General features: G+C 36.0%; 1 protein-coding gene across 1 annotated transcript; it reads left to right on the top strand.

Moving 5' to 3' along the window:
- Positions 1–4952: 4952 nt before the first annotated feature.
- Positions 4953–21765, top strand: LOC309620979 (sex comb on midleg-like protein 2; the record flags this gene model as incomplete). The annotated part of the gene is made up of 7 exons (XM_082377805.1): positions 4953–5654; positions 9175–9301; positions 11393–11596; positions 12316–12456; positions 17388–17501; positions 18198–18452; positions 21461–21765. The coding sequence occupies exons 1-7, from the start codon at positions 5394–5396 to the stop codon at positions 21763–21765; spliced, it is 1407 nt and encodes a 468-aa protein (XP_082233931.1). The 5' UTR covers positions 4953–5393.
- Positions 21766–23743: the final 1978 nt, after the last annotated feature.

The raw sequence follows: 23743 nt of genomic DNA, 5'->3' as shown, positions 1-23743 counted from the left end.
AAAAAATAAGGAAATAAGTGCATTTAAAAGACTGTCAGTATGCTTATGAAAAGGTAAAGTCACTCTTATGTGACAGTAATAGTCCTTGGGTATTCAAAAAGCTAGTTTCAGAGGTAAAGCAAACTCTGTCCGTTATGAACGTTTGATTCCTAAAGCAAGGTTTCTGGGATAGGATTGTGGCTTCTCTGGTACAGGTGTGGGGAGAGGAGAGAAGAAATAGGGTAGTGTCTGAAGATACCAGTCAAGGAGGCCAGTGCTATGGTGTGGGATGGCAGCAGGAATGAAGGAACGAAGTTCAGAGGGTTTACACTTGACTCTGCCTCCCCTTGGCTTTTATTGCTGCCTGTGACCCATCAGTTTGTGGCAACATGGGCTCTATGGAACAGGGAGCAAAGTTCCAGGTAGGGGCATTGGGTACCTTGACTGAGTTTCTGTGAATACCAGGCCTCCAGGTTGGATAGTTTAGGTGTAACCATCTCTGTTGATATCTCCATGTTTTTCATAATTGAGGCTTGTGTTGCTTCTTTGGTTTTATAGTTACCAGTATGAAAGATCCTTAGAATAATGACAGTTTCATTGTACATGCATTTTTAAAAATAAGGAAGATGACTTGCAAAGAATTCCTCGGTCTGAAAAAGTTTCCAAAGTCAAATGTTTACAGTGACAGATTTTTTTTCTTTTTTACTCAATTTTGTTTTTTCCAAACCATATTTTGCTTTTCTATTTTTGGCTATTCATATTTTGATTTTGTCTATTTCTAGCCTCAAATTCAAGGCATCTGGTTTTACAGTAGTTTCTGCCCTTGTTTTCATATGGTTATATATATAGCATTCAATCTATTTGAGGAGAAGGAAATCATAAATCTGTCTACTTAAGGAGATAGGAATTATATATATATATACACACACACACAAATATACATATAAAATATGAACTGTATGACTGGGACCATATTTATTTCTTCTGGATTTCCTAAATTGCCTAGATTGGTAAAAAGAACACACTAGGTATTAAGTAAATGGTGGATGGAAAAATCTGGAGAACAGTAAGCAACCATACCTCTATCATGTCTTTTTAGATCAAAAGCAAGATACATATTAATTTATATCTCCAATCCATTTTAGTTCCTCTTCAAGTCAGCCATGTGTAAGCCAAACCAGCACATGTATAACAGTAACTGGAAATAGGGGTTGCTGTTCATTTCTAAGTGTATTTCCTTTTCTATGGTAATTGTATGTGCTACTCTCTTTTCATAGCTCAGAGAATGCAGGCAGTATCTTTCAATAATAAAGCATCTTCATGTATCAACAGAAACGTACATTTAATGAGTACTATTTGGCAATAAATATTAAATAAGGTTAAATCCCCAGGCATGAAAAGTTTTACCAGCATGTTTTTGTCTGTACTTGTTAATGTTTTCTCCTTGTAAGTATGCCTCCACATCTGATTTTAAAAAAACCAAAGACTTCCTCTGTCAGAGAGCACCTAGCAACTAGTGAATTATCATAGGAGTTCACAGGGTTGTCTTTTGGGCCTTCTTCTTCTTCTTTCTTAAAACACATGCACTTTGACTCGGGGAGTGAATTTAATAGGCTTTTTTGTTAGAGGACAGAAAGCAAGGTGGCATATTAGAAGAAGCATGCACTTAGGAGATAAAAGTCTCTTAGCCAAATGGGTGATCTTGGCAAAGTTACCTAATCTCACAGAGCCTAAGTTTCCTCAGGTATAAAGTGGGGAATAATACCTACCTCATAGGACATTTGGGAGGATTACATGCAATAACAGATATTGAAGCACTTAGCATGTAATGGGTAGCCAGTAAATGTTGGCATCTACCTCCTTTCTTTCTTCAGTTCCCCCTGTTCCAGGCTTCCAGGCCTACTCTTGACTTTATTTCCTGCCTTCTGATTGTTTCCCAAGATTTAGTCATTTCTTTTGCATTTTCATAACTGAGTAACTTCATATCTCCTGGACATTTTTCTTACCCAAACATTGTCTGTTCTACCTGAAGATAAGCTGAGGAACCAGGTATCTTTTGTGTTAGGTATTCACATAAAACTTTTATTAAAGATGATTAGCACATCCTTCTGTATATTTTACATACTTTTTTCAAAGAGGTTTTTACTCCCTTTGTTACCACTATGAACACATGGTTGTAGTGCTATATATAATTTTCACCTTATCTTTTAAACAAATCTATTTTCTTTTTCAATAGTTTAATTAATACTGAATAGAGTTTTAGCATGGTGTGTATATGTTATATGATTGCTCTTTGGAGGAGAGATAAAAATACATGTATAATGTATATAGTTTAATTTTGTTGTTCAGTGTATTGAATGATTACTCATTCCTCTTTAGTTAAAGTAGTTTAAAAAGTATTTTGTTCTAGGTGCTGGGGATATGGCAGTGAACCAAATTGAGTCTTTGCCGTTGAAAAGCTTGCTTTCTAAAGTGAAAACTTTTTAATTTTTTATAACGCATTTTTCTTACTTTGGTCATACATATATATATACCATGCATCAAGGAGTTTTATTGTAATAGAATATTATATTTTGGGGGAATATTTGAAGCTATGGCTCAAATATTTTGTGTCCCAAGATTTATTAATATCAAATGTCAAATTTTTTAGATCAAATATTGATTTCATTACATTTGCCATGTTCCACAAAGTAATATTTTGTTACAATTCTTTATATAAAATATACTTGTTTTGGAGGTATAACATTGGCTTGCAGGTTGAAAATATTTTTCATTCATTTAGTAAATATTTTTTGAGGACCTCCTATACTCCTAGGTTCTGTCTTAAACTAACCTAGTACAGGAATTTAAACTCAGGTCCAGAGCGCAATCTATTTCCTTTTCTTCGTGCCATATATTAAAAGGTGGGGACCAGAACTGTGGTGATGAATAGATTGGTCAAGAGAATGAGGATTTATTTGGCTTTAATTCCTGGGAAGGGGTCATTACCTTGGAAAGAATTTTTTTTAAATGGTTGGGGGAAGAAAAGCTTATTATAGGAGACTAAGGAAGCCCAGAATAATAAGGAAACTGAAGTATGAAGTATAGGCGATTCTTCTTTGTATCGTGGTAGTGAGTAGAAGGAAGATTCATGCAAGGGCTTGAAAGTACCAAAAACTAGGGAAGGAAACTTCAAAATAAGGGATATATGAGGGTTGTAAGAGAGAGCAAGGAGTTGGGGATCAAGTGATTAAATACCATGAAGAGAGGAGATCATTGAAACTGTAATGTTCCAGAGGAACCAGAGAAGATAGTTATTAGGACAAAAGTGAAAGGGGATTTGGCTTAGAAGAGTAGAGAGAAAACTTCATTTGATATAAGAGGAAGAGATGAGAATGAATGAAAATAAAAGTATTTTAAGATGGAGGAATGGGATGGTTATGATCACTCCCAAAAGATAGCCTTTAATCTTCTCATAAAGTAGACGGTAGGGTCATTTGCTGAATGGAATAGAGTGAGAGGGAGAGGGGAACTTAAAAAGGGGAAAATGTTCTGCCATTGAAACATACTTGGAAATCAGTGAGTTGAAGCAGTGACACCCCAGTTGAGGTTAGCATGGATGTTACAGTGATCTACAGTATCCCAATGTTCTGTAGCAGGAGTTGGCAAACTACAACCTGAGGGCCACATTTAGCCCATGTAGCCTGTGAGCTAGGAATAGTTTTTATATTCATAAAGGGTTTGAAAAAAGAGAGAGACAAAGAAGATTGTGTGACAGAGACCATATGTGACCTTCAAAGCCTAAAATATTTACTCTCTGGCCCCTTAAGGAGAGAACTGACCCTTGCTTAGGACCAGAGAAAGCAAATGATAGTGTGACTCAGTGGTTGGAGCTGACATGTTGGACATGATCAAAGATCAGGGGGTGATAACGTAAGGGATACTAGTTATGAGGGTTTTGGTGGAGGTGGACAGTTGGGTGCAGGTTGATAAGGGGGTAAAGTAAAGCCAGAAGAAAGCTAGCAGATTGGATGAAAATGGAGAGGGCTTGTGGCTAGATCTCATAATGAGAATGAAAAGCATGATCAGTTGGTGTAAAGCAAAGATGACAGGTAAGGAAGTTGGAGGTGGAGAAGGGAAGCACAGTTGGTTATCTTGGAGATAGAAGAGCTTCACAAATTGTCTATTGATGAGGTCAGGATGATGGAGCATCAGAAGTATGACATTTAAATTCCTGAAGATGATAACAGGGAGACTCTGTAAGAAGAAATAATGTGAATTAGGTTACTAGAGTTATTTGAAGAAAGTGGAAGTGGGCATGGAGTATGAGGTAGATGATGGTAAAGAGTTAAACAGAGGCTGGTGTAAGTAGGTAAATTCCTATAAATAAGGGGAGGGGGAAAGTGATGGTGGCAGTTAAGTGGTCCTCCATTTGCCCTGGCAGCTGTTCCATCCTCTTGACTAGGTAATTGATAGAGGTAGATAAAAAGGCTGCAGGGAAGATGTGGTATTCTCCATAGAAGGTCACATTTACACATAGTCTTTGAGGATGGGAGAAGCAAAGTGGTAGATTAGTTTCAAGTTGTAAAATGAAGCCCTCGAAATAAAAGTAGTTGATTTTTTTTGCACAGATGTATAAATGTTTTACTTATACAGCTCCTCCTGTAAAGACTTTTTGACGTTAGTACTATTTACTATGTAAAGTTCATTTTTTGTACTAATGAAATTATTAAGGGATTAATACTAAAAATATCTCTTTTTACTTAACTATGAATATATACAAGAGTAACCTGGCAGGTAATCTTCATTTGAAATATTAAAACCGTTTTGATTGGGCTACAAATAACTAATAGATACAAATCACTTGGGCATGATAGTGGTCCTTCCATGACAACGTTAATGTAGAGTCTATATTATGGCTTATGAAGCTTTACTATTAAACATACATATAGGAACATAATGTATTTTAGCCACTAAAAAAAAAAAAAAAAAAAAAAAAAAAAAAAAAAAATCTAGTTAGGGGGATTCCCCTGGCGTTTAAAAGATGACGCAGGAGCCGTTGGTAGCTGCTTTGTTATGTTTTTCTATATTGGTGGGCAAAATGATTCCTGTATATGGCATAATTGGATAGTATTTTCTGAAGGAAAAACTCTTTTCTGTGCCAAGGACTAAAAATATGAGAAGCAGACAAAAGGTAAATTGATAGAAATTTTCACTGTGCTAATTAAGTGGGAAGTTACTGGTTCTTATTATAAAAGCCTCTTTATTTTTTCTGGAGAATCAGACTATTTCCTGATAACCTGAAATCTTAAATACCTAAAACGTGATTTTAAATGGTACCTTTATTTTAAGTGGTTTTCAGTGAATGACCTTTGGAATATTTTTAAAGATTGAGTTAAATTTCTTCTGAATCATAAGAAGAAAATACCTTAATTATGTCATTTATTTTAATTGTATTTTTGTGTTGTGTGTTTTTTCCCTCAGTTCCTATTACAAAGAATATAGCAAAACCACATTCTTCCAAAGCAACCCAGTGTTCAATGAAGTCTCCACAGAAAACTGCTGTAATATTACCAACACAGCAGATCAGGAAATCAAGTCGGATTAAACCACCTGCACCTACTTCAGTCCCCAAGAAGGGGAGTACTGTTAAAAATATCACACCAAAGAAAAAAGGCCCAAACTCAGGAAGAAAGGTTAGTTGTATCTCCTACGAATTTGTATTACAGGTCTCCGTAGTGCCTTGTTATTAAACATACAGTTTAGGACTTACTAAGAGTGTTATGATGCCTTTTAGGAATGTACCAAGAGTATATAAGGCTTTTTACAAGGTGGAGCAGGGAGGGGAAGGGAAGGATTGGGAGTTCGGGACTAGCAGATGTAAACTATATATAGGATGGATAAACAACAAGGACCTACTGTATAGCACAGGGAACTATATTCAATATCCTGTGATAAACCATAATGGAAAGGAATATGAAAAAGGATATATAACTGAGTCACTTTGCTATACAGCAGAAATTAAACACAACATTGTCAATCAACTATACCTAATTAAAATTTAAAAAAAAAGTATATAAGGCTTTTTAAGGCCTGTGTAACAATCAAGATTGTTATTTCTTTTCTTGGATAAATTTAAAACTGAATAGTGTTCGACCTCTTCAAAAAACCACATTGAAAATACCGCATGGGTGTATTTATGTTCGAGCCAGTTTATTTAAAACTCCGTATACTTTAAAAATCAATGCGAAGTGAATTTTACTGTACATAGATTATACCTCAGTAAAATGGGGGTGAGGGGGAAATCAGTGTGATAAATTCAGTGATGCTAAAGTCACATCCTACCTAGCTGACTCTCCCCCAAAGAAAACAACTCTAAAACCTGGAAATAATAGAAAAAGCAGCTACCCGAAGACACTGGAGAATGAATGGAAGCAGACTGTGGTTGGGGGGAATACACATAGGAGGAGGGGTGTTATACGAAATTCTATATTCAGCAAACATACTCTTCAAGAATGAAGAACTAAAGACGTTTTCAGGTAAAAGCATACAAAAAATTCATCACTGGCAGAAAAACACTATAAGAAATGCTGAAGGAAGTTATCTCTAGGCAAATACTAATGACTTTCTTTTTGCTTTTTTCCTCTTAATTTCTTTATAAAAATAGGACTATTTAAAGCAATGATTATAATACAATACAGTCTTGTGGGGTTTATAGCATACATAGATATAATACATAAAAAAATTATAGTATAAAGGCTTAGGGGTGGGGGATATGGATTTGTAGCATTGCAAGGTTTCAACATTTTCTGTTAAGTAGTACAATATTAACTTTATGTGGATTGTACATTGAAACTCCCAGAGCATATTGTAAAAATACAAATGCAAAGAAATATAGCTAAAAAGCCAATAGGAAAATTAAAATGGAATTCTAAGGACTATTCAAGTAATCAACAACAACAAAAAAGAGGAAAGTAAGACAGAAGAACAAAACACAGAGGAAACAAACAGAAAACAAATAATAAATGGTAGACCCAGACCCAAACTTATTAATAATTACTTTAAAAATTAGTAAACTAAACTTTTCAATTAGAAGACAGAGATTATCAAAATGGATTTTTTAAAAGATCCAAATACATCCTGTCTACAAGAAATACACTCTAAATATAAAGACATAGAATCTCTCTAGATCTGTTAGAACTGAATTAAATTTCAGCAGTATTACCTTAAACATTTCTGAGTTCAGCCACCTGATATCAATATATATAACGTTTCTATTTTGTTACAACTAATGTTTGCAGTATGGAGCAAAATGACAATACCATTTTGATTTAAAAAACTTACATTAATATTGGTATTTTATTTTAAAAGGCATTCAAAATTTATAAAATAAAAATGAAAAGTCAATAAAACTGAATATTTTTCAAATATAAAATCATAAATATTGAAAAAATCAAATAAGCAGATTATTCTAATGTAAATTCTTAGCAGCTGACATTTTTTAAATTAAAAATAAATTATATAAGGGGACTTCCCTGGTGGCGCAGTAGTTAAGTCTCCGCACTCCCGATGCAGGGGGCCTGGGTTCAATCCCTGGTCAGGGAACTAGATCCCACATGCATGCCGCAACTAAGAGTTCGCATGCCACAACTAAGGAGCCCTCGAGCCGCAACTAAAGGAGCCCGCCTGCCACAACTAAGGAGCTGGAAAGCCACAACTAAGGAGCCCTCCTGCCGCAACTAAGACCCGGTGCAACCACATAAATAAATAAATATTTTTAAAAAATAAACTGTATAAACTTAAGGAAAGTTAATGAAATTTAAAGGCAAATCATTTATTTTAAATGCATTTTAAAAATTAAAATGTATCAAGGGTGTCATTGATGCGTATATTTAGTACATATTTTCCAGTTGCTGAAAAAAGTCTTTGTGATTAGCTGGTATATGGTCAAGATATGATAACTCCAGAAAGTTTCTCTTCATTCTTTTACTTTCAAATAATTCCAATGCTGATTTGACAATTTTAAAGAAATCTTTTTGAAAATATTGTTGTATGGTGGTGAGGAGGGGCAAGGGAAAGATAATGTAATTTTTTTGATAATAAACTTTTTTGTTGCAAAAGAAGCATTTCAATTCACCTTCATCTTTTTTAGCTTCATTATTTCATCATAAAAAGATGAAGATTCAACTCTTTGAACTAGAGTAGGAATTGTTCTTGCTGTACTCTCCTTTGTCAATTATTTTCTTCCCTTCCTTAAGCATTCTAGAAGTATGGAAGTATGGAAGCATATTTTCCAAATAACTATTCAATTTACATTGTTAGTGCAAACACACTATTTTGGTATGTCATAAGTCAAAGGGTTTAGATGTTAGATTTTTAAAATACTGAAAGAACGGGAATATATTGACACAATAATTGTAATTTAGTATTTTCAAAATAATTTACTAAGGTACTGTGAACCCAAATGACAGTCACTAATTTAAACAAATAAAGAAAAATCCGACAACAGAGTGTTTGTTTTTTTCTCCTTTTTCCCTGCCTTTTAAAATATCTTCTATTATTACCTTTTCTAGGCACAAGATCCCCTTCTCTGATACTGAAGAGTTGTGTTTGAAGATAGCTCCTAGAAAACCCCAAGAGTTGATGTAAAATAAACAAAACACTAGTGATGTTAACAATACCCAGAAGACATTTGGTTCTTACATACAATAGGCATAATTTTGTATGGACTTTAGCAAGCCACTTACAATTTTGTCAAAATTATCGTATGTAATATGGAGAAATGCAGGCTAGATATGGTAAAACCCAGATGAGTGACTGCTTTCTGAAGACAAACTTTGTCCTCTGCCTTGTTGAGGTCCCCCACCCTCATCTGATGGATTGCTGGATTAGATTTCCAAACTACTTTAGCAGTGTAAAAAACTTACTGGGAACCTCAAAAAAAATAAAAAATAAAACAAGTTTTACAGAGTGAATTATTTTGGCTAAAGTGTGACTAGTTGGAACAGGGGGTAGCATTGGGAATCCCAGCCTCTTGGTCTCTTCCTCTCCTACCTGACCAGCTTATGGGCCCCTCTTAGGAGCACAGTTTGAAAAGTACTGCAGTTTGTGACACAGAGATTTCCAACCCAGAGGACTTCAGACAACTGATCATTTGTGAACCAGTGATGCCAATAATTTTATGACCTCCTTATCTAGGAATTTTTTTTTTAACAGGAAAAATGTATTCCTGTTGTATGTTCCACATCTTCAGCTCCTCTCAGTACGCTGACCAGAGGACGTCGTGGTGCTTCATATGATAAGGATGCTGTTGCTGGGTCATCTAAAATAGTGATGTCTACAGGTAAATTAATATTTTTAAAAGAGTATAAAATTAGTTATCTTTTGTTGTATTATTTTCAGTGTCTTTGAAGTCTTGGAAATAAAATAAGAGGGAAAAAAGATGATAGTAAACATTTCTTTTAGCATTTTTCATATTAAAATATTTTGAAATTCTGATTGTTCATTTTGATGTCAAGGAAAAACAATCTGTTTAAATACATAAGTCACTTGAAAATTCAACACCCTTAAGATATTTTATCCCTCTTGGTAAGATTTATAAAATTTACATTATTGTCAAATCTATTCTTGTTTTCCCATTATCTCATTTCACAATTTGTCTTTTTTGTTTTTCATGTATTTTTAAGGTACCTCAAACCTTATTTTAATGCCTTATAAAATTTTCACAGATCCTTGCCTGTCAGGGGGCATGATGACTTTAAATTGTTCTTTGCTATGTGAAGAGTGTGAAATGACAGACACCCAAACTAATCAGTCCCTTTTATTTGTCATTTCCTGCAAATTTCCTTATTCCTTTCCTGTTTTTTAAAGCAAGTTTTTTTGCTCCCTCTCCTAGACCCTTAATTATCTCTCTTACATTCTTCTGTTCCTTGGACTTTTCCCCTCAATTTTTCTTTTCTTATTAAAAAGAAATTATAATTTAATTTAATTTTTTGAAATAGAAATCACTTTAAAAATGATTATTGTAACATACCCCCCCCTTTTTTTTTTTTGGCTGTGTTGGGTCTTTGTTGCTGCGCGTGGGTTTTCTCTAGTTTTGGCGAGCGGGGGCTACTCTTTGTTGCGGTGCACAGGCTTCTCGTTGCAGTGGTTTCTTCTCTTGTTGTGGAGCACGGGCTCCAGAGTGCAGGCTCAGTAGCTGTGGTGCACGGGCTTAGTTGCTCCGCGGCATGTGGGATCTTCCCAGACCAGGGCTCGAACCCGTGTCCCCTGCATTGGCAGGTGGATTCTTAACCACTGCACCACCGGGGAAGCCCGTAACATACCTCATTTTGTCTCTTTATTATTTCTGATTTTTAGTCCATTAGGAGGGGAGCCTAGCTAAACGAGTATAAACATTGAAATCCTTGTTTAGCTCACTTGTGTTCAGTAGAACTTTGTCCATGCCATCAGCACCTCAGGTTAAGTTTTTAATAGGTGTTTCATTTCTGTGACAGAGTCCATCCTTCCTCTGGCTATTGCCACAAAGCTTAATTATATATTTCAACATAGTGAAAGTGAGATTAATGGGTTTTTATTGTACTAAATATAGACTGTATACATGAAAATTTTGCAATATATTGAGTAGTGGATAAAAATAATGTGCCTCTTGATTTAGGGGGACAATATATTTTCTGTTTGTTAATAATCATATTACGTTGTGTGTTAATTTGTATTTGTTGATACTCAGTGAAGAAAAATTATAGAAACTTGACTGATTGTGATTATAGATTATTTGCTTCTAAATTCTAAATGCTTTTATTATACGAAGGAAAGCATTTATTTTTAAAATTTTCGTCCGTGAACCTCAGCATGTATATAAAGAACATTTTTATTTTCTTAAAAATTAATGAAAAAAATTTCTCTAGGTCATTAGAACTTACTGTGACACATATCTGAAATTATTTGGTTACTTTAGAAAATACTATATAATGAGAGTGCAATATTGTTGATTTAAAATAAATTCAGTCCAAAAGGAGTGTGCTAATATGACCAGCTTTGAAAGAAAATTCTTATAGTGTGATTACTGTTAAAAAGTGAAAATATTCTTGTCTTTAAGCCATTTTATATAATCTGAGAATGTGTGCAGAATTGTTTTGTGATGCTACTAAAACTTGTATTGTTTTTATTATAATCAGTTTGGGCAGAATTCTAGAAAATGGAATAAGCATTTGGATTATTTATTTCTAGATTTAATATATTTACAAAATGTGAAAATATATTTACATATATATTTTTAGGTAGCAGAAAGGATCACCGATAGTAACTATGTTTAGGTTCTCTTTGAGTGAAGCGTGGCTAATGGGATATATAGTGATTGATTATGTAGTGTTTATGTTCCTTCTAACCAATCTCATTGTTTGTTATATCTATATAATACACATTTTTCATCAAGTCTGTGTCTATGTAAACAAACATGGAAACTGTGGCCCTCACCTGGATCAGACGAAAATCCAGCAGCTGCCCAACCGCTTTGGCCCAGGCCCTGTCAATGTGGTGCTCCGGCGGACGGTGCAGGCCTGCGTGGATTGTGCCATTCAAAGTAAGACTGTTTTTGGATTCCTTAAGCCAGATCATCGTGGAGGAGAAGTGATAACCGGTATGCTCATCTAATCCTTTATGAGGTTTTATTCCCTAATTTGTTTGTAGGTTTCAAGAAGGCAAGGATTTTATAATACATAGATTATTTTATAAATTTATATTCTGTTAACTATAATATTTGAATATTATATTAATGTAATAGAATATGTATAATAATTATATGTTTATAGACTTTTAACCCTGGTTTGGAAAGTTTAACTTTCAATATAGACAAATAATGTCAGAGTAATGCTGTATATTGAGGTAAGAGGTACAGATTTTTCCTTTTACCTGCTATATTAAGCTCACTATAGATAAAGTGAGCTTAATATATTTTAATTTTTTTAGAAAACAGACTAATCTGTAAGAATCTCTAAATAAAAATGTGATTCAAGAAGTGAGTAAGAGGTAAGATACACATGGCTTTCATGATTGTATGATCAGATACTGCATTTGTACCCATGGAATGTTTGGAAGAGCAGGAACTATTGTACATCAGTGGGTTTCTGTTGTTGTTGTTTACTTTATGAATATTTTTAAATGAGAATGCTTTTACTAGTTCAGACTATTGTGTTTGAATGAGAGGAACTTTTATAATTTAAGATTATTCCTTTATAAATTACAAAAACCACACATTAGATTTATAATACATTTCCTAAATTGATGGCTTTTATTTTTGTTGATGTGGTTCTCATCTTTCTGTGATGTAACTCTGACATCTTTTCTTCCCTATAATAGCCTCCTTTGATGGGGAAACTCATTCCATCCAGCTCCCTCCAGTGAACAGTGCATCATTTGCTCTTCGCTTTCTTGAGACCTTGTGCCACAGCCTGCAGTGTGATAACCTTTTGAGTAGCCAGCCTTTTAGCTCTTACAGAGGTAATGGTCATAGTCCTGCAGAGCATGATCAAAATAAATCAGATAAGAGAAAATGTAAAATTTTATACTGTGCTTCTATTTTATATTAGAGTCTACATTAACTTGAGAATCTTATATAATTCAGTTTTTCCTGTGTCTTCCTCAAAGTAAACCTTTTAGCCACAGTGAACTAATTAGACATGTATAATATATAGTTTTTGTTCATTCAAAGTGGAAAAGTAATTTCTTATTGAATTCATAATTAACTTGAGAATCAAAACCTGAAAGGTGTATCATTGTGGGGTTTCTTTGTTTTTTAAAATTTATTTATGTATTTATTTATTTTTGGCGGCGTTGGAGCTTCGTTGCTACGCATGGGCTTTCTCTAGTTGTGGCAGTCGGGGGCTACTCTTCGTTGTGGTGCACGGGCTTCTCATTGTGGTGGCTCCTCTTGTTGCAGAGCACGGACTCTAGACGTGCAGGCTTCAGTAGTTGTGGCTTGCGGGCTCCAGAGCGCAGGCTCAGTAGTTGTGGCGCACGGGCTTAGTTGCTCCGCAGCATGTGGGATCTTCCCGGACCAGGACTCGAACCTGTGTCCCCTGCGTTGGCAGGCGGATTCTTAACCACTGCGCCACCAGGGAAGCCCCCTCAGTCCTCTTTTAAGTACTGTCTGTATGGTATATTTTTTCCCATCCTTGTACTTTCAACCTATTTGTGTGTTTGAATTTAAAGTGTAGTAAGTTTGTAATACAACTTTAAAAAAAAATCCATTCTGCCAATCTAATTTTTTACTGGAGTGTTTATTTCATGTACATTTAATTTAATTACTGATAAGGTAGGACTTACATCTACCATTCTTTATGTCTCTCTTTTTTTGGGGGGGGTGGGGCTAGTCTTTTCCTCCATCACTGCCTTCTTTTGTTTTAAGTAGATGTTTTCTTGTGTACCATTTTATTTTCCTTGTTCTTTTTACTATTTTTTTGAGTTATTTTCTTAGTTAGTTGCCTTGGGGATTACAATTAACATCTTAATTTAAAACAATCCAGTTTGGATTAATACCAACTTAATTTTAATGTTATGCCAAAACTTTGCTCCAGCATAGTTTTGTTTTCTGCCCACTTCTTTGTGCTATTATTGTCATACAAATCATATTTTATACATTATAAGCTCCCAAATACAGTTTTATAATTACGGCTTTTTAAAAAAAATAAATTTATTTATTTTATTTATTTATTATTTTTGGCTGCATCAGGTCTTCGTTTCTGCGTGTGGGCTTTCTCTAGTTGCGGCGAGCGGGGGCTACTCTTAGTTGTGGTGTATGGGCTTCTCATTGCAGTGGCTTCTCTTGTCGCGGAGCACGGGCTCTAGGCACGTGGGCTTCAGTAGTTGTGGCTTGCGGGCTCCAGTAGTTGTGGTTTGCGGGCTCTAGAGCGCAGGCTCAATAGTTGTGGTGCACGGGCTTAGCTGCTCCGCGGCATGTGGGATCTTCCCGAACCAGGGCTTGAACCTGTGTCCCCTGCATTGGCAGGTAGATTCTTAACCACTGCGCCACCAGGGAAGCCCTATAATTATTGCTTTATGTAGTTGTCTTTTAAATGAGAAAGGAGAAGAAAAGAGTTATAAACACAAATATATTTACTGGTACTGTTTATTTTTTTTTTTAATGTGGATTTAAGTTATTCTCTATTTTCATTTCAACTTGAAGGAGTCTCTCTAGTATCTCTTATAGGGTAGCTCTCTACAAGTGAGGAATTCTCTCAGTCTTTCTTTATGGAGAATTTCCTATTTTCTCCTTCAGTTTTTAAAGATTAGTTTTGCTAGATATAGAATTCTTGGTTGACCATCTTTTTGTTTCAGTGCTTTGAATATGCCATCCCACTTCCTTCTAGCCTGTGTAGTTTCTGATGAGAAGTCAGTTGCTAATCTTACTGAGGCTCCTTTGTATGTGATGATTTGCTTTTCTCTTGCTGATTTCAAGATTCTCTTTGTCTTTTGCTTTTGGTGGTTTGACTCTAGGTGTGGATATCTTTGCATTTATAACTGGAGATTCTTGTGCTTTTTGGATTATGCAGATTAATGTTTTGCATTAAAGTTGGGAAGCTTTTAGACATTATTTCTTCAGATAGTCTTTTTGCTCCTTACTCTCTCTGTCCTCTCCTTCCAGGACTCTCCCATTATGTTTATTGTGGCATGCTTGATGGTGTCCCACAGGTCTCTGAAGTCTGTTCATTTTTTTCTCTCTCTCTCTCTCTTTTTTTTTTCTGTTCCTCAGACTATATAATCTCAATTGACCTCTTAAAAAATTTGGTGATTCTTTCTTCTGCTAATTCACATCTGCTGTTGAGCCCCTCTAGGGTTTTTTTTTTTTTTTAATTTCATTTATTATACTTTTCAAGTCCTGAATTTCTATTTGGTTCTTTTTATAATTTTTATCACTTTATCGATAGTGTGAGACATTGTTCTTATACTTTCCTTTAGTTCTTTAGACATGATTTTTTTTTAAGTTCTTTAAACATATATAAAATAACTGACTTGATATCTTTGCTTAGTAAGTCCAGTGTCTGGGCTTCCTCAGAGGCAGTTTCTGTTGACTTTTTTCCCCCTGTGTATGGGTCATACTTTCCTCTTCTTTGCATGTCTCCTAATTTTTTAATTGAAATTTAAAAGTAATATAATGCAGCAACTCTGAAAATTAGGTTCCCTCCCCCTTCCTAGGCTCTGTTGTTGTTGCTGGTGCTGTTTGGATTTTTAGTGACTCTCCTGGACTAATTTAATGACTTTTCCAGGTCTAATTTTGTTATATGTGGCTACTGAAGTCTGTTCACTTAGCTTAGTGGTCAGCTAATAATTGGACAGGGATTTTCTTAAGTGCCTGGAACCAGTATGTCTCCCGGCCTTTGCCAAGGGGTTCTTAGTGTGTGTTGGGACTTACCTTGAACATTCCAGGAGACAGTTTACAAATCTGCTTTGTGCAGGGCTTCAAGGTCAGCAAAAAATGAAAGATTAGGGCCTTCTAAAGTCTTTCCTGAGCATTCATACAACCATGTACATACATATGGCCTTCTAGATTCCCAGGAATATCTCAGTGCTTTTCAGAGTCCCCTCATGGACATCTCATTCTCCAGTTTTTCCTTTTAAGCTTCTTGGTCAGCTTCTTGTCAGCCCCAACTGGTAATACTACCTCTGGGAGCTGCAGTGTTAAACAATTGCCATTGTTGTGGGTTTTTTGGTTTGGTTTTGGTTTGGTTTTTGACCAGTGCTTTGGATAGGGCTGTTTACACAGAGCAGGCTCTGATTTAGGTCAAATAAAACAAGCCCAGAGATCAGAGGTTTTCAGTGAGCTGCAAGATTGATCAAATAGTGACAGTTCTCTGGGGGTGGAGCTTTTGGAGAGTTCCAAATCCTTTGTGCCCCCTCCAGTGCTAGGCTGGCTGCTGGCTTTCACAGCTACTGTAGTTGCGAAGCTGTTGGTTTGCAAGGCTGCTGCAAAACTGGGGTGAATGGGATTATATTAGGGAAGCTAAAATGCCACAGAATTTGTTGTTCTTTCTGAGATTCAGCCATTTTTCTTGAATAAATGCTTTTTGGGTTGTTGTAATCCTTTAGTTAACGTCCAGAATTTTGAAAAAGTTAACTTTGCCAGTGCTGTCATTATTTTTATGAAGGAGTGGATTTTCTGAAGTCCTTAATCAGTCATCCTGGAAGTTGCGTCTCTATGATGACTTCTCTATGAAGTACTTTGTAAATTATCTGGCTTTTTCTAGTTATCTCTGCAGGAACAATTTCATGCCTGAGCTCACTACGATACCCAGAAGCAGAAGTCAAGAATCAATTTTATGTTTGTATCAACCCCAGATAGTAGACCATATACCAGCTTCATAAACTTTTCATAAAGAAAGTATTATAATATTACAAGTAAAAGATAAGTAAAGACTTTTTCTGATCTTGCTATGATTCTGAGGTAAATATGTATAGAAAACTTTAGAAACTGTATATTTTAGTACTCCAATTTTCTGTATCATTAAATGGGTATGAAAAAAGTCAATTATTTCTCTTCTTAGAATTTAACTGTCCGAATTGTAGAAATATCTCTCATTCACTGAAGTATGTTTTGCCCGTTGGTTTTGTAGTTGATGATTAAAAATAAAATCAAATGGTGAGAGCTCTCTTAGACTCATTAGTAATCAGTCAGTAACTGGATGGCTAAAGATTGCTCATCAGACGACTTTGAGAGGCATGCCTGGCCCCCAGCCATTTTGAACTAGATGAAGTTTGACTTTGGTACTTTCTCATTGCAGTCTTTCTTCTCTCTGGAGGTCTGTTATCCTACTTTATAGATTTCTATTGCACTTTATTTTTCCTTTTAGTTGGAGATTAAATCAAAATATCGATCGATAATGTAGTGTAATGTAGTCTAATATAGTGTAATAGTGTAATTAATAAATTGAAATGTCTTTACTTTCAGGATTATGCCTTAAAGTGTGGTCCTTTAGGAAGAAATGCATTTGGGTGAATGATAAGTAAGCAGTAGAATTGTTGTAAGGGTACCCCTAGGCCAGGATTGTTGCCTGTAAAATGGAGTGTTCATTGTACCCTATCTTCTCTTTAACTTCTCTGAATTCTTAACTTTTCTTGCTCATGGGAGCAATTTTCCCAGGTCTTTTTAGACACATTACAATTGGTTGCCTCACTGTTGGCCTGAGAGAGTTAGAAAGATGTGATGACCCGAGAATAAATGAAGCCTAGACATAATGCCTTTAACCCTTGAATATAATATCACTGAAATATTTAATAGGATGAAATGAACACATCTTGTTCATAAATAATCGATAAATTATTGATGAAGTTATAGTAGGCAAATGATTTAGAAACAAAAGTGTTTTATGCTGATGATATGAAAACGCTTGAGTATATTAATTAGTTATAACAGACATTTCTTTTTTTGAAAACAGTAAAAGAAGATACAACAGAAAAGAAAAGCACCAAACGACCTTCTCAGCAACCTCTGCCTTATGTTGCTCCTCTCTCTCCTAAGCTCCCCAAAACAAAGGTGCATGCCTCTGAAGGTAAATAGTATTTACATGTTGCAAGATTGGGGAGAAAAGTCACTCTTCTATCACTTATATGCTCTTGAGTGTTGATGCTGGAAGTAGGGGAGTATATTCCCCCAAATCAGTTTGGCAGTTAGGCTGCTACTTTGGCAGCTTTGTTGAGCACTTCATTCCCTTCAGAAGTGCACAGTTGTCATTTCTCCTTAGATTAAAGAAAAACAGTTATAGGCGTATTTTCCATTCGGCTTTGTATTGCTAAAAGCTGATAGAAAGAGGAATAGAAAAACCTAGTACATTTCTCCAGTGAAAGTTTTAATAAGTGCCCAAGGAGTAAGCAAATGTTAGAAACCAACTGTGTGATCATATTGTAACAAAGAGTTGTGAAGAACTGCATTCCTAAAAATAAATGCTTTAGTGAGGTGTTCATAGTCTTGGTGGCAAGACTGGCAAGGGTTAGTTGCCATGAGAAAAATAGGTGATGTCATTAGAATCAATTTGGATTTCAGGACAGTGTCCATTACTATAAACACCAAGAAAGGGATGGCCATGTGCTTTGTGTTAGAGGTTTGTGGTTCAGTATAGTATGGCTTAAGTGAACTGTTGTTGGCAGTTAGGGGATTTTTGACCTTTTAATAGTATTCGAGCTGTAAGTCTGTTGAAGATAATTGCCTTTGTCTTTTTTCTTATTGCCTTTGTCTTTTTTTCTTGTAGAAGAAGTATTATCTGCTGAGGGAAATGGCATGCCCAAAGGGGAAATGCTTTCTGAAGAGTCCAAGAACTCACCACTAAATCCAGCAAGTTCTTTGAATCCTGCCAGCAGAAGTCCTGTAAGCACTCATACTCCAGTCTCCAGGAGTGTTTTTCAAAGTGTGCCATGCACCTCGAGTTCAACACTGGTGGGGACCAAATCATCTTCCAAGAGCGGTCACCATGAAGTTACATTCCAGAAGCAGAGGAAAAGTGAAGGTATATTCAAAAACAGTGATTCTCAGCCAGTGTGTTTGTCTTTCCCCTTAAGGTTTCCATGCCCCACAACATCCCCTGAGAGTTTATCGCATTGGAGAAAGTGCCAAAAGTGAGGAGGTCGAGTCCTCCCCTTCACATCATTTTCAGGGCCAAGCTGCTACACATGCTCTAATCCTCATGGCATTACAGAACTATTTCTGGGAATCTGGATCACCAACCATGTTTCTGATGGAGACTTCGCAGTTTAGTGCTTTTCCATCCATTGTAATTTATCATTTCCTTGGTTACTGCCTGGACTCACAACCCTCGCATGACTCTGAGGCCTGGAAGGATGCACTCCCTCTTCTTTCTGACGTACTCTCTTCCTTGTCCCTATTGAGACCTTTCCTGGCCCCAGCCTGTGTGTGGTTCCCAGATCTAGGCTCTGGCATCCTGTTGCTGCAGCCATTTCCCCATTTTCCACACTCCCAGTCGTTCCCTCAGACCCCCCAGGAGAACATGATATGTATAAACAGGACAGTATCCTACTCTTCATTTGGAAAGAGCCAGAGCAGCCTTCCATGTGCAAAGATAGCTACTATCCTGTACCCTTTTAAAAGGGTTAAGGGTGCTGTGGTGGGGGGAATAAGTGTTTTGTCTTTTGTCACCAGATAGGCATCTAGGCAAGGTTGAGGAGTAAAGGAAGTAGGAATCAACTAACTCCCCTGCCTTTCATAATGGATATTATCTATGGGCAACTGCACTGTACACATGCTGTGATACATTTAATATCGTCACCCCCATCTCCTACTCCGTGTAGATTGTCTCTGGTTTTGGAGTGATTTTTGTAGAGAGACTGAAGATAGATGTTCATTTTATAAAGGGGTAATGTACCCTGAATTTTTAGATATTTTCACAATATATGAGTTTATGAAGACAGGCCTTCTGATCTCCTAGTGTATATGAGACAGAGCCATTAAGGAGAAGAGCATGACTGGACTTTGATTATTTTTCACATAATTTTTTATTTCATGTAATTATTTGAATAACACTAAAATAATGTTCATAGCCTTCTCTGATTGTTTGGAAGATGTGGGCCCAATTAAATTATTTTCCATGATAGATTAGAAATAGATGAGCTCACGGTTGTTTTATTTTTATTTTTTAAATTTTTTATTTTTTAAATTTTTAAAATAAATTTATTTATTTTATTTATTTTATTTTTGGCTGTGTTGGGTCTTCGTTGCTGCACGCGGGCTTTCTCTGGTTGCGGCGAGCGGGGGCTACTCTTTCTTGCGGTGCGCGGGCTTCTCATTGCGGTGGCTTCTCTTGTTGCGGAGCATGGGCTCTAGGCATGTAGGCTCAGTAGTTGTGGCTCGCGGGCTCTAGAGCGCAGGCTCAGTAGTTGTGGTGCAAGGGCTTAGTTGCTCCGGGGTATGTGGGATCTTCCTGGACCAGGGCTCGAACCTATGTCCCCTGCATTGACAGGCGGATTCTTAACCACTGCGCCACCAGGGAAGCCCCTGTTTTATTTTTAATATAAAATTATAGTTTTATACCAGAAATCATATCTTTACATATAGTTTATTTGTAGTAATCCGTAAAAGTAGTTATATGTTTTTCAAAACATAACTATACCAGATTCTGATGACAGAAACCAAAAATCCCACACAAATATAAGTTAATTTAGAGGTATGGTTAGCCTTGCCAGTAGTTTTTTAAGTATTAAATTGAGTCTGTTTTGAGTTAAAGGAGAAGACTTTTCTGTCTAGATTGTTAGAATGCCTTAGGCATGGCATGGTCTATACCATCATCGTTTTTACTTGGGTTGATACAGCCCAGCAGCATTTCTTGGTAGACCAACATTTTTATCTCTGACAAGTAGAAAGTAGGATAGATTTTACTAAAGAGTTTTTATTTCATATCAAAGTTACGCTATTTAAAAAGAAAATAAGTAAAATTTACCATTGTGAGTTCTTTTATCTTCTGATTTTCTTTGCCCTTTCCCTGGGTGAATACTCAAAATACCCATAAAATGGCCAGAGCCCAGAGGATAGGAAAGAAAAGGTGCACTTTTGGCTAATTCACACATACAAAAATATTAAATTTGTATTGACGGTCCTTGTTTAGAGAAACAAATCCTCCTAGCAAATTACAAAACCCACTTCTCTTATCATACACTAACTTTAGAGAGTCAAGCACTCTGGTTGAGTAAATGAATACCTGTCTGGACACAAAGAAATTTCAATACAACGTAGTGAACGGCACAGCTATAACTTTTTGAGGTATGAGCACTTGAATTGTTTCATGTCTTAGTTACTTCTTTTTTAAACATATAAACCTTCAACCAAAATATCTCTTACTATGCAGTGAAACTTGAAAGAGGCATTCAGTATAATGTTAAAGTTACTTCTGACCTAGCTAAGCACAAAATGATCTTGTTTTCTTCAAAATTCAGGTAAGCATATCAGGCTTGAGAGACAGGAATTTAAAGAATAGAGTGATGCTAAAAACCATCCATATTGAATACATTAAAGTGAATAAATTTAAGCAATGATCAAACTGTAAATTCTGGGGATTTCCATTGCAGTTAGCTAGTAAAATAAACCTAATTTGGAGATATCAAGAGGAGAAAGATTGAGAGAAATTCTTTGAAATATTTAAAGTAAGAAAGCAGTAAGTTAGCTTAGATTAACCTAATTTAACCCAAGTAACAGATCTTTTGCTGTATTTTCCTGTGGCCAAAGTGGCCTCGGATTGCTCAGTCTCTTTTATGATCTTTGGAACTGCAAGGTGTCTTCCGAAGCTGCTTTTGTTGTTTGGGGGAGGTCAGGTGGGACATTCTTGAGTAGCCATCCTCAGGTCATCTTTACTAGGCTTTCCCTGGATTTTATCTTGGAGTCCTGGGTCCATGCCGGGGTACTTCACAGAAGGTTCCAGGAATGAGACAATTACTCCCTACCTAACATCTCTTCTTTCAGGATAATGATCAGGTCAAGTACGATTTGTCTTTTTTCCCCGCATTGAAGCTCCAAGTTATATAGCTGTACCTGACCCCAGTGTCCTGAAACAAGGCTTCTCTAAGGACCCTTCAACCTGGTCTGTGGATGAAGTGATACAGTTTATGAAACATAAAGATCCTCAGATATCAGGCCCCCTCGCCGACCTCTTCATGCAACATGTAGTGTATCTTTTGATCCGGTTTTCCTGCCGTAATGACTTTGAACGACCTCTGTGCAGGCCCTTCAGTTGGATACTGATTAGTGTGGATGGTGGGGGAACCCTATCAACTGATTTTTCCATATGCGAGAAAGTTTACTTTGCCCAAAGTTAGAGCCTTAAAGGGTGGAGGCTGGATCTGTGCTTTAAATGGGTACCCGAGTACCTAAAATACTACAAGTCTTCAAGTTCTCAAGAGAAGATGATTCGGCATGGCCGCTCTCAAGTGTCTTCTCCTTTGTAACAACAGTTACAAGGATCCTCCTCCCCACCTGCTCCCTGCTCGGCCCCAGGACCGTGAGTAGGAGGGGTGACCACAGCTGTGACAGGGTGTCTTCCTTGTTATGATGCCCGATGAATCCAGTAACTGTAAAAGATTAAGTGCAGCTTTATTTTAAATAGGAACTCATGAAAACCAAACAATATGCTTCCACGACATAAATTGCTTCATTAAGGAAATAATTTTAGGAGGATGCCTTGTGTCTGTTAAATAATGTTTATAGTCTTTTCTAATAAATCAAATTCATGACCAAATATCTATGTATTCCTTTTTGACATTGTAAGAAAATCAGTAATAAGTTTTCGTATCTAATTAGCTTCACACAACTAACTGAATAGCTTTCAACATAATGACAACACTGTATAGCACATTTACAGTTTGCATTAATGCTGATATACTCATATTCCCAGCCTTTCTAAGAAAGTTAATGACTGTCTGAAATTCATTTCTACAGTTCACAGTTTTCTACCCTTTGTCATAAATACGTGGTATTTTATTCAACATATAGTATTTAAAATCAGAGTTTGATGCTAAGGCCACTTTTCAAAGATACTGGGTTAAATTTCCTTTTTCTTAAAATTTGAAGTGAATTTAGAAATTTGCAAATGATGCTTCACATATAAGTTATATTTTTAATAGTTTTCAGGAAATAAATGCATATTCAGAGAATATATATTGAGAATGTACAGCTGCTCCCTATTTTGCATGTTCTTATATGTACGTAACGTGACAAAACATGAAAAAGTTTCCAAAGTCAAATGTTTACAGTGACAGATTTTTTTTCTTTTTTACTCAATTTTGTTTTTTCCAAACCAAATTTTGCTTTTCTATTTTTGGCTATTCATATTTTGATTTTGTCTATTTCTAGCCTCAAATTCAAGGCATCTGGTTTTACAGTAGTTTCTGCCCTTGTTTTCATATGGTTATATATATAGCATTCAATCTATTTGAGGAGAAGGAAATCATAAATCTGTCTACTTAAGGAGATAGGAATTATATATATATACACACACACACAAATATACATATAAAATATGAACTGTATGACTGGGACCATATTTATTTCTTCTGGATTTCCTAAATTGCCTAGATTGGTAAAAAGAACACACTAGGTATTAAGTAAATGGTGGATGGAAAAATCTGGAGAACAGTAAGCAACCATACCTCTATCATGTCTTTTTAGATCAAAAGCAAGATACATATTAATTTATATCTCCAATCCATTTTAGTTCCTCTTCAAGTCAGCCATGTGTAAGCCAAACCAGCACATGTATAACAGTAACTGGAAATAGGGGTTGCTGTTCATTTCTAAGTGTATTTCCTTTTCTATGGTAATTGTATGTGCTACTCTCTTTTCATAGCTCAGAGAATGCAGGCAGTATCTTTCAATAATAAAGCATCTTCATGTATCAACAGAAACGTACATTTAATGAGTACTATTTGGCAATAAATATTAAATAAGGTTAAATCCCCAGGCATGAAAAGTTTTACCAGCATGTTTTTGTCTGTACTTGTTAATGTTTTCTCCTTGTAAGTATGCCTCCACATCTGATTTTAAAAAAACCCAAGACTTCCTCTGTCAGAGAGCACCTAGCAACTAGTGAATTATCATAGGAGTTCACAGGGTTGTCTTTTGGGCCTTCTTCTTCTTCTTTCTTAAAACACATGCACTTTGACTCGGGGAGTGAATTTAATAGGCTTTTTTGTTAGAGGACAGAAAGCAAGGTGGCATATTAGAAGAAGCATGCACTTAGGAGATAAAAGTCTCTTAGCCAAATGGGTGATCTTGGCAAAGTTACCTAATCTCACAGAG

Source organism: Balaenoptera borealis, assembly GCF_965194805.1.
Source record: "Balaenoptera borealis genome assembly, chromosome: X".
Lineage (NCBI taxonomy): Eukaryota > Metazoa > Chordata > Mammalia > Artiodactyla > Balaenopteridae > Balaenoptera > Balaenoptera borealis.
Note: the sequence above shows the minus strand (reverse complement) of the source record. Positions and strands in the feature narration are given on the sequence as shown.